A 12,159-nucleotide genomic window follows, 5' to 3' on the forward strand; every position below is an offset into this window, starting at 1 on the left:
AGGTAGGCAGCAGATGGGCTTACTCATGGGGTAGCAGTTGAAAACAGCTTGTATGTGCATTAGTATAAGGGTGAACAAGGCAGGCATTAGATTGAGAAACAAATGAACTGACTAATATGTTTGACTATATAGGTGAGGAATGAGTGGGCAATAGGTAGGCTGCAATTTGATTGGGAGGCAGGTGCATGTCAGAACTTGTGGGTATGAGGTGGGCAGCAATCAAGTGTCCTGTAGAGATGAGAAATACCCACTGACATTTTTGGCCTCACATCTTTCTATGGATCTGGATAACTGTTTATGCTACCATTCCAGGCTCTCCTGCTTCTACTACTTAATCTGACACCTTGTCCCAATTGTGTCAACATGATGATGTGCAGTAGTTAAACTACACACAAACAGAAAGAGAAGAGGGGAAAAAAATCCCACACACGAACAGCCCCATGGTCATGAAGTTATAACATTTTTGTCTGAGGAGGATGATTTTTGCTTTTTATAACAAATCCAACTTTTTAAAAAATATTCTAAAACTAGGAGTAGCTGACATACAGCTGATGAATATTGAGCATCTTAGTCACTATAATTTTTGGGTCAGTGTCTAGGTGAGTGGGCTTTTTTAAAACATGACAAGATAAAGTAAAATCACAAGAGATTATATTATCCCAGAACGCGTATCCTCCCAAATGTTGACTCCTAACCCCATATTGAAAAATCCATCTCAATCCTGCCCTGTCTGCCTCTATTTTCCAAATTCTGCTGCATGAAGATAGAGCAATGTATCTTCACTGGAAATTCTGGATCCTTGAGCATCAGTTACATGTATATTTATCAATTTTTACTAAATGCTACTATTTAAATAGAGTAAAATGTAGCCATTTCAAGTGCACCCAAAAATGAAGATAGTTCTGCAAATTAGTGTACCTGTTTGGTGTGCGAATCCTCTCAATTTCAAATATTTAGTCTCAGATCTAGACCGCAGTCCATCCAATCCTGGGAGTCAATGAATGGATATAGGTTTTTTTTTTCTTCTAAGACATAGTAGGGTTATAGAAACACATCTTTCATTTATAGTTAATGAAAGACATGCTGTCTGAGTCTGCTAGACTGTTTTGAAAATATCAATGAAGAGTTGATTTGCTAAAACTACATTTAATATGATCATCCACATCTGCTAGCCCAGTTTCATTGACACATTTGAATGTTATCAGATGAAATTTGTCTGTATCTAAAAAAAGAGGGATGTTGGATATGGGTTGCTGTGGCTTCATTGGAAGGTAATGCAGTGGATGCAGATTTATTTGTTGGTTACCTAAAAGTTTGGGGTGGGGGATCTAAGTGGTGGAAAATGGACACAACTATTCTGTATCTACACCCATATCTGGATATGTCAATTACTCCTGTCCCAGGATGTGCCTGGCCAGGTTATTGTAGTGGATGAGAAGTATTTGTATTTGTACTTAATTATGCAATAGAATGTCAAGCTTTATAGCAAAAAATATTCTAGATTTGGCAAGATCCTGGTGCCAGAAATATATTTGAGATGCTCTTGCACTGGGAATGTGGAAGTACATGGATTTGTCAGGTTGAGAACAACATATCATTTTAAACTGTTTAACCTTTAAATCATTAAATTAGACTAGGGATGCATCAGACTTGTGATTTCTGAAGTGAAACTGGAGCAACTGCACTTCAATTTTGAGGTTACTCTAAAACTCAAAAAAAATTGTCAGATGTTCTAGTGCAATAGGAGTGACTATACCGTGGCTTTTCAGACAGCAAAATGTGAGGTATTGGGACCAAATATAGGTAGGATTCAGGTACCAGGTGTATGTTGTGTTGCTGTGGGATTCACCCCCTGTGGTGTTGGGCTATGATACAGCAGGGTGCTGATGTTTCTCCTAGTGAAGTCAAAGCTGCTATATTAGTATTCTCTTTACAGAACAAAATTTGCCAAGCTGGATCCAGGTACGATAGACAGGTGTTTGTGCGCTGTTATGCCAGAGTGCATCAAGGTCAAGATTCTTTGTGCGGTAGAAGCAGCAACACTTAGTCACCATTTAGACAATAAAGTGGGGATGATTGCTGTCGGGAATTGGCAGGATTCAGGTATCATATCCAGGCTTTTTGGCACCAGCATGTGCCACACTGGGAGCAGAAAGAATGGAATCTGTGTCAAGATCAGATACTCAGTCTTGGCGTTTGGGGTGAGATCTGGCTATTTTCAATGCAGAGGCTGCTGCTAGAAGTGCTCTCTTTTTATTTACACATTAGAAAGTTGAGGTTGGGAGCCAGACTTGGCCAGATTCAAGCCAGTTGTGACTAAATGAATCAGGATCGGGATTATTTTTCCCTTCTGGTTAATGTGGCTAGACTCGTTTTCTATTTTCGTGGTACAATTTGGGGCCAAAAATCACGAGGATCCAGCAGGATGGAGGTGGATGTAGCTGCACCCCCCCCCCCCCCCCACACACACACACACAAACGGAGGAACCCTAGAGGGCAGTGAAAGGCTGCCACCTGGGGTGGGTGTAAAAACCCGCTGGCGCCCAAGGCGAGAGGCTGCTGTGGGCGGTAAGCGAGACCTAGCCCAGCCTGAGGAGGATATCCCACCGCCTGCACTCGCATCCCTCCCTCGCTGCCCGCCTTTCTCCAGCTACCTCAGCCCGCATCTCTGCGTAATGACGCGCGGGGAGAGCAAGGATGGGGAGGGCGAGAGTGGGAGGAGGAGAGCAGCCGAGCGACCATTTAAAGCGATAGCAAACCCTTACCTTTCCCCAGTGCTGTGCCGCTGGAGATCGCGGCAGAGAAGAAGCGGCTGAGGGGGAGGACGGGAGGAGCCGGCCCCCACCCCATTCCCCCCCACCCCACGCACCCGACGGGAATCTCCCCTTCTCGTTCCATGAAGGCACAGGGCTGCCCCGCTGGCCACGCCAGGGCATCTGGCCATCGCCTGAGCCGCGGCAGCACCATGATCCGGCTGGGGAGGCTCTTCCAGCTTCTGACTTTGATGAAGTTGCCCTGCTGCCTGCTGGAGTTTCTCCTCTCGGCGGTGGCTCATGGGCAGGAGATGTACGCGCCCCACTCCATCCGGATAGAGGGAGACATCACCCTGGGGGGCCTCTTCCCCGTCCACGCCAAGGGACCCACCGGAGTGCCCTGCGGGGACATCAAGAAAGAGAACGGCATCCACCGGATCGAGGCGATGCTGTACGCGCTGGACCAGATCAACAGCGACCCGGAGCTGCTGCCCAACGTGACACTTGGGGCTCGCATCTTGGACACTTGTTCCAGGGACACCTACGCCTTGGAGCAGTCCCTCACTTTCGTCCAGGCGCTGATCCAGAAGGACACCTCCGACGTGAGGTGCACCAATGGGGAGCCCCCGGTCTTTGTCAAGCCAGAAAAAGTAGTTGGAGTGATTGGGGCATCGGGAAGTTCAGTGTCCATTATGGTAGCGAACATCCTAAGGCTCTTCCAGGTAGGGGCTCCAGAGTCACCAACGTGCTTGGGGGAAGAGGGTACTTTGGTTTCCTCATTGCAACGGGTGGATTAATTAATTAATTTATTGGAGGCTCCATTGGTCATGTGTACCTCACCGAGGCTTCCCCACTTGCACAGGGATGTCCGGGGCTCGCTGAGTTGCGAGGCAATTTTTAATCTGGCCATTTTCAATTGAGGCGTTTTCATTTAATTTCCCCTAGGAATCCTTCCACTCCTACCCCCTGCCTCTCTCTTTTTTTTACAGCGCCCCACCCTTCTGTCTTTCTCTCCCTTCCACCGGGCATGACACTTTCTGGATTTATCTCCCCATTTACAAGAAGCAATCTGTGGAAAAAACAAGGCAGTGATTTAAATGGGTTTGCATTAGAGTGAAATATGGTTCGGCAAACACGCTTGTAAAAAGGCAACCTGGGCGCAGCCACAATTGGTTTCGCGCATGAAATATTAAAGATTTACGACGAGGACACATTTGTGTACCGCAGCTTCCGCCGACCAGCCCCCTTGATTAGTTGAGAATCGGTTACACTGGGATTAGAGTGCCCATCGCTGAAACTGTGTGTGTGTGTGTGAGAGAGAGAGAGAAAAATTGGCTTTTTTCATTTGATTCTGATTCAGTTATTACACTTGCCTTTTAATTTCCACTCCCGTCACCACTTTGCAGCTGCAGAAGTCGATCTGTGTTTAGACAACTTCATCCATCTAAATAAGAAGCCATAGTTTGGTTTACTTTAAATGGCACGGAACACTTTCTCCTTCCAGCTGGTAGCAGACACCGTGAACTCCAGCTCAGAAATCATCTCATTCTAAGCGAGATTCAAAGATGGGAGGAAATGCACTAACCCCCCGGCGGCAAAATAAATTGCAATAACTGCTCCTCCCTCCCCCCAAAAAAAATCCTAGCAACTGAAACCGTGAATCCATTTCAACCCCCAAAATTAAAACCCTAGCCAGACACCTAGCTGGGGAGCGCAGGGAAGTAGGGACATCTCCTGCTGGATTGCTTCAGGCTTTAATTCCTCCCTCAAGTGCTAAAGGATGAGTTGAGAAGACGGATTAAAGGATTGGAGGGGGTTGTATTGCTGCAGTGGTTTTTGGTTCCCCCTCCCCCCCAGCTTCATTCATATGTAAGTCCCTGGTATGCTGTTAGTTCTTGTACAGCGCTGCTGTATTTAAGGGTTTCAAAGAGACAAGTCAACCCAAAGCCTTTTCAGTTGACAAGGAGATCCCCAAGTGTTTTTTCCTTCTAGACTCGTATCCAGGCAGTTGCTTTTTTCCAGCCTCTTTGAAATCAACCCATCTATGCGGCGAGCTGTGGGAGTGATTTAATTAACCTAAAGCGCATCCTCTGCCAAAGAGTTTGAAAAGGGATGTAGCCCATGGAGTATCTCCATGGTTAGGCGCTGCTTTCAGATAGCTGGCTGGCGGATCTCCTTCTCAACTGAAAAGGGCTTTGGGTGCCTAGCATCGGCTGTGAGCAGTTGGTGGCTTTTTCTTTTGCCCTGTGAGCTGCAGGGAGAAAAGCGCAAACCCAGCCAGGCAGCGAGGGTGGAGCCAAGCTCCCACATGCAGCAAACACTATAATTTTTAGTCTAATTTGCAAATTGCAACTGTTCGCCCGGGGTGGAGAAGCCGAATCTCCGGGGAGGGGGGAGCTCTCGCAGCGCGGAGAGCCAGGTAGAAAAGATGCGTCAACTTGTAGCGTGCAAGTTGGAGCTGGCGGAGGCGTCTCCTCGCATTGTTACCCCCAGGCCACTTCAGGTGCGACTTCCACAGCCTCCCTTCGCCCCTGCCTTTTGCAGCCTGCCTGGCAGGATGAGCCGGGCAGCGATCGCATTGCCTGAATATCGGTCCCCGCCTAGACTGGGGTGTGTATGGGAGAGGGAGGTGGGGAGGAGAATGTGATGCAGAAAGCTGCTGAGCGGACACCTGGTTCCGAGGTCGTGCCCAGCCAGGGCAGAGGGAAAAGGGGTCCCGGTGGCTGGTGGAAAGGGGAGTTTGCCTCCCTACCCGGTGCCGCTAGCTCTCTGGCTCAGCAGGGTTTCCACCCCCTCTCCCACCGCACAGGAATCAAAGCGCAGGGAAGAAGGCGCCTTCATCTGCCTTCAAGTGGCGGTGTCTGGCGCTGGCTCGGGTTTGCCGTGTGGCTGGTACCTCCCGAAATGGGCTTTTGGTGTAGAGAGCGGCTCTTCCGCGAAAACTGCCTGGGCACCCCCAGCAAGGCAGAGCTGAGCGCGGCTAACCCAGGATCGCCCGGGGAGTGGCAGTGACAAAGCTTCCCCCCTCCCTCCCCCCAGGTACGCCAGTAGTGCCGGGATTTCTCGCTCCCCGGCCGACCGCATGTTGTTAGGCAACAGACAAGTTGGTTTCCTAGCTAGAAACTGGGGAACTTCTGGCGCTGCGCTGGCACATTCACCTTTCGGGCCCAAGAACGACTGGCGGCTCCTTTCTTACCCTCTGCGTGCCAGGGCCAGGCGCAGAGGTAACCTACAACACAGCCTGACCGTGGTTGTCCTTTCACCTTCTCTGCCGCCTCCTCCCCTGCATGCATCGAGAGCTGGATCCTGCGCTTTTGACCACCCGTGGGAGAACACCAAGGAGCGATTTTTAGTTTAGATTCTCCTCCCCGGCTACCCCTCCGTCCATACTGAACATCCAATGTCTCTCACTTCTTTCCTACAGTACAGCATTGAGTATGGAGCTGTCTATGCAAGGATGTAGGGGCCCTTGATACGGTCACCGAATGTCTGAGCGAAACTGGTCGGTCACAGCAGCTACACAGCTGGCAGAAATACAAAGTGTGTGTGTGTGTGTGTGTGTGTGTGTGTACTAGTGGGGGATTAATGTATGCAAGGCGTTTTACTGAATTGAAAACAGGGATTCTGGGAGTGAAACATAAATGTTCTCATGCCACATTCGAACTGGAAATGTGGCGGATGCTCGGAGAGGCGGGGGTCCTAGCTAGCTGAACAGGATTTGCTTCAGGCTTTCACAAGCCACTGTATCCAAATCAGCCAACCTACTTTACCCAGACACCATTCAAAAGCAAATCGTGGCACTGTGCTGCTTCTAGGTAGTAAAACAACGTCGGTAAGAGCTCCGTTGGTGTTAATATCGTGTCACTGAGTTGAAATGCATGCAAATAATATCTACTTACACATGCACATTACAAATATTTAGACATATCCAGAATAACATCATCCCAGGGATACCTGAAATCAAAGCATGCTGCAATCAGGAAATTCTATATTTTGCTATGTAATTGTTCTCTACATATTTTACAAAGTGGTCCTGCTTTCCTTAAATATTTTTTGTGCGATTGGAGCTATTCTCTCTCCCCACTCTGTCAAATGTTGTTGCATTTCAAAAGAGCTCCCGAAAAGAATGGAAGATATATGTGTTAAGAAAAATTAGCCTAAATGTGCACTGTGTGGAAAGAAAGTTGGGGGGGGGGGGAGGTTTGAAACTTGTAAAAAATTCCCAAGCAGCTTTAGCATGTGCAGCCAGCATGTACTTCACCGATCACCATAGGTTTCACCGACCTTGGCAACATTACAGGGGTTATATTTTAACATGGATGAATGCTTCTTGAACATTTATTTTAGGCAGTAGGCACAAACAGGCTTTTTCTTCAACATCATGCAGATCAGCTCTCTCTCATTCCATCTGTTGAGGATATTGCAAAGAAAACCCCACTCGTTAATGTTTACATTTTCCTCACAGTATCTTGGGGGAGTATTTCACCCTTATATTAGGACCATATGTATGCAGCTCTGCACAACTTGGCGCACATCGTTAATGACTCCAGTGAGCTAAATGTTATGGAGCTTTCCCTCCTGGGAGGAGATTATTCACTTCATTCTGTCTATAAAGGTTTAGGAAGCAATTTTCTGCATTGTGGGCTGGTGTCAGCTGTAGAGGTTTGGGAGCATCCTAAATGATACCATCAAATGCATGAGCATGAGTAAACAGAGCTGGAATGCTTCTCACTTTGAATTCACTCCTGCAGTTACTATGTGGTGTCCCTGGTTGAGGATGCTGTTTGGTGAAAAATTATGTGGGATATCTACACTGGGCAATTAACTTGCTTCTTTTCCTTGTGTAATTAATAAGACTGTCTCCTTTCCTTGTGTACCGCTCTAAAAGCTTGTTGACCTGACCATTTGTTCTGGAATAGCTAGTCATGATTTTATCCATGTTAGCATCCACAGATGGAGTTAACTAACATGGGAGGGAAAGGCATTTTTATTTCAGAATAAAAACATCCATGCATGCAGTTAATGAATAGTTCACTTTAAAATTGACACCCTGTCTTACCATGCTTTAACTTTCATGTAGACAACAGTTAATCTTTCACTGATTTACACCCTTATTAAATCCATAATATTAATAGTCTGGCTATTTTATGTTTTAGAATACTATATTCTGACTCTAGATTCTTTAGAAAGCCTTTAGAAATCCAAAGACAGATCCTTTAGAAATCAAAAAGAAGCTCAGATCCAGAAGATGAATATATTGGGTTAATATGCTCATTCTGATAAAGGGAAGCTCTCTCTTGGGGGAAGAAAGAGTGATGCACTAATCAAAATTGGGTCATCGCACTCCCTTTGAATCACATATGGAGTTTTTGAGGTGGATTGTAGTTGGGCACCAGGGCTAAAAGCAGTATATGTCCCATAAGACCATATCCTATGATTTCTCATGCCAAATTCCCAGTGAAGTTTTGAGAGATGCAGTCAGGTGCTCACACAGAAATGTAGCCATTAAAGGAGGATGGATTTAAGGCACTGAACTGGAATTTAGGAGATCTGGATTCATTAAATAGCTTTCCTTAGCATTCCTGTATAACCTTGAGCTAGAGTAAAATGTTCAAAAGTGCTGAAGTCCAATTTTCAGAAGTGACTGAGAAACAAAGGAGTCTAAGATTTGTTTGAAGTCAGTGTGTCTTAAGAGCCTAAATTACTTTTTGAAAATGGGATACTGGTTCCTAAACCACTTAGGCATTTTTTAACATGTTAATTTCTATGCTTCAGATTCCCTCTGTCCAGAGAATATAAAATACATCCTTTCTCTCTCATGACTTTATGTTGTAGTTTTAGGGGTAGGCACTGCCTCTTGCTGTGTGACTATGCCTGACACAATGGGTCCCTTTTCTTGGATATGGCTAGTGAACATTAATATAGTGTAAGAATTTAGTAAATTTTCAGTAATAGTTAAATGCAGGGAATGTAAATATAAATGCATATATAAAATATGTCACATTGATTTTTGGATTAAAATTGTGTTATAAAAAGCCAGAAACAATGGCAATTGTAAATTAAACCTCCAATTTTAAAATAGGATCAGTTTGGAAAGCTGTTTTGAAACGAATCATGGATTTCAAAACTGCTTTTACATTGAATGTTGCATTTCAACATTACTGTTACCTTCTGCCACTAGGGCTCACATAGTTTACTTTATTATAAATTTAGAATCCATGAAATTCAGTAAATACTTGAAAAAAAGTAATACGTACTTTAATCATTGTATGTATTTTGTTAACAAAACTGTGGAGCATGGGAAAATCAACATTATTTAAAGCACGTTATAAAAATGACTTCCCTTAGAATGAACAAACATGCATAAGGTAATAATTTAGTTCCAAACTGTAGCTTCTCTGTCTTCAGCAGGTATAATTTCTGATCCATAGATCATTCTCTTTTTCTAAATGTAATCTTTTCTTAGCCATTTCCAAAATAATCAAATATAGGCATCTAAAAAGGGGAGATTTTCAAAATCATTAAGGATTTAGGAGCAAAATCCCTTTGAAAATCAGTCACAGTGTGTCTATAGGACCCTTGTGCTTTTGAATATATTCCCATATGTGTAAACACTTCTGAGAGATCAAAGTTGTAAACTTATATTTTGATACGTGCAGGGATAAACAAAAGCCTTTAACAGCATTGTGGGAAAAGTGAGCTACACCAGAACTAAGAACACATCTCAACTGGAACATAACGGTGAGAGTGGATAGAGCAGGGAAAGATGCTTTTAATTTATTTTGTCTTTATTAAACAGCAGTATAACTTTGTCACACAGTACCTGAATCAGAACCTCTTAAAGTCAATAAAAGTCTCTCCAATGGAGGTGTCTCTCTCTTCTGCTCTTTTTCCTTCATCTGACTACTGGTTCGTGGTGATGTAAGAATTGTGGAATGGTGTTATCCCTTCTGAAGGTGGACTTCAACAGGATGATATATTCAGAGAGTTCTACTAAAAACAGATAATCAGCACAGAAGAGAGAAATCTAAAAGCATCTTACTCTTTGGAAAACTGGCAGTGGCTCTGCATGAACAAGCTTCATGGAGTCTCTGCAACTTTTGAGTGGATGTGGCTGGAACTAAGGAAAAAACCTACTCTGTTCATTCTGAGCTCTTGGCCTATGGGAAGTAATGGTGACTGAGTCAGAGAGTTTCTATTGTGTGATTGCTGAACAGGTGGGAAAAGTACAGTATAATAGCTTGATGTGGAGTGCTGGGGATTAAGTGGAAGGGACTGGCCTGCTTAAGAACATGCTAATCTTCTACACAATTTCCCCACAGATATTGGAGAATCTTTGTGTTTTGAAAGGATGATTCCTATGTTTAGTTTAATTTAGATTTTAATAGTGCCTGTCTAATGTGCTTTCAAAAATCCCCGTCCCCTTATTGTTCATGTGACAAACTGAAAGTGAGTTTTGTTTCATGTCTTTACCATTCTCTCATGGGAAAATATATTGGCCCATAAGCTCTAAGATCTGCACAGAGGGAACCCTACATACCAGAGTCTCATCTGATTGGATTGGAGTTAGAATACAAATAATATGCCACATTACAAATTTGAATAAATATACTGGGTTATGCATTGTGCAGGGCAGAGACTGAGTCCTCTCTGTTTTTGGACAGTAACTATCATGTTTTTTTCCAAATGATTTTTGATTCACTCTCAGATGTCTTTTCAAATATGACAGAATTCAGTAATTTCAAAACTATTTCAATACATTTTTGAGTGTTAAAAATGAAAATTTAACATGACGAGACTGTGAAAAGGCTTTAGTTTTAAAGCCTGTGAAATGGAAACAAAATTTGTCTTCGCCATTTTTCATTTTTTGACAACTGTTTACCACCTTATGTTTTCCCTTGTTTTTTACTGTTCTATCTAAATATTTTTAACAAGATAAGGTAAAGGACCCATTTTAATGTAGTACAATTTACTCCTTTTTGATAGATGCTGTACAGACTCAGAGTAAAAGACAATCCTTGCCTCAGAGAGTTCACAATTGTCAATACCAAGTTACAGGTGGATAAAATTAATAGCTGGAGCAGAGTGTTTTTAGGGTCAGAGTAACACAAACATACCATTTTTATAGATTACCTGTGTGCAATACTTTGTATCTAAAGTTTATTTTGTTGTTAACGGAGTCAAAATAATACACCAATAGCAGTAGTTTCAGATAGTCACCGGCACAGCAGTTTTCATCTGACAGCTCTCTGTAGACTTCATAGCACAAACACATTTTCAAACAGGTTTTGAGTGAAGATACTTTCGTGGCTTTAGAGGATTTTTTCAGGAGGGACATTGCATGATTAAGGGGTGACATGGACAAAAGATGAAAGTGTTTGGGGGAACTAAATATTTTCAGAAAATAAACGTGCAGTTTCTTCACTTCAGAGAACAAGATAGCTTTGTGAAGCTCAAAACATGAACAATATTTTATTAAATAAATATTTTAAAATTACTACTTGTCATTTCAAACTGGTCACTTTCTAACAGTGTAAAACTACATACCACATTTCATGTTTAATCCTAGGATATCAGTTTTGCCAGCAGGCATTAAAACCTTCCAACACAATACTTAGAATCATAATATCAGATGCCACTATTTCTATTTATAGTATATGCAAATTAATCTCAACCAGTGACAATACAGAATGTCCCAGGGATAGGAATATGATGAATTTGATCATAATATTGGAAGGTATGAAACATATAATTAGAGCAATTTGAATAGCAAGATATCCAACACATTCAGAGTAATAGGGTAGAAAATGAGAATTCTGGGCAAAATAGAAATTTGTGAGAGAAGTCCATATTTGTTTTATAATGACAGATAAAGTGCTACAAAGTGTAGACCAGATTCTGCTGTGTTACATCTGCATAAATCTGGATTGATTCCACTGAAGGTAAATACACTGGTGAAAATCCAGAGTAAATGGGGGTGAGGGGTGGGGTAGAATGTCCTCGCATAGGCCCTAATCCGGCAAAGACTTACTCACATGCTTAACTTTAGGCATGAGTTAGTCCCATCCAGTGCTGTGGGGCTACTTGTTTGCACACTGTTAAACATGTGAGTATCAAGACTCTTATGCAGTATTGTCACCACACTGTTCAAAGCACCTCACCCCTGCTCTGGCCTATCCATGCTGGGTAAAGGAGGTCTGAAAGCCCTGGTTTCAGTTGAATTCCCCAAGATCTTGTAGGAGCAATGACAGGTAGCCACAGATTGTACCCTGAAGACCTCTTTGCAAGTCCTGGCATAGGTGGGCAGGAGAGTATCAAGGACATGCTGTAGAGATCCTACAACAAGTGGTGTAGAGATCCTGAAAAGCCCAAGAAAGCTGCTATAACTTATCTCTTTAATGCTCTC

At 43.4% G+C, this 12,159-nt stretch overlaps 1 protein-coding gene across 1 annotated transcript in view; it reads left to right on the top strand.

Moving 5' to 3' along the window:
• Positions 1 to 12,159, top strand: part of GRM7 (glutamate metabotropic receptor 7) — a 673,160-nt gene that overhangs the window by 35,642 nt on the left and 625,359 nt on the right. The window contains exon 3 of the mRNA XM_075938705.1: positions 2,776 to 3,475. Coding sequence (XP_075794820.1) covers positions 2,897 to 3,475 — 579 coding nt within the window. The 5' untranslated portion in view covers positions 2,776 to 2,896. The remainder of the gene's footprint in view (positions 1 to 2,775; positions 3,476 to 12,159) is intronic.

Source organism: Pelodiscus sinensis, chromosome 11 (assembly GCF_049634645.1).
Source record: "Pelodiscus sinensis isolate JC-2024 chromosome 11, ASM4963464v1, whole genome shotgun sequence".
NCBI classification, from domain to species: domain Eukaryota; kingdom Metazoa; phylum Chordata; order Testudines; family Trionychidae; genus Pelodiscus; species Pelodiscus sinensis.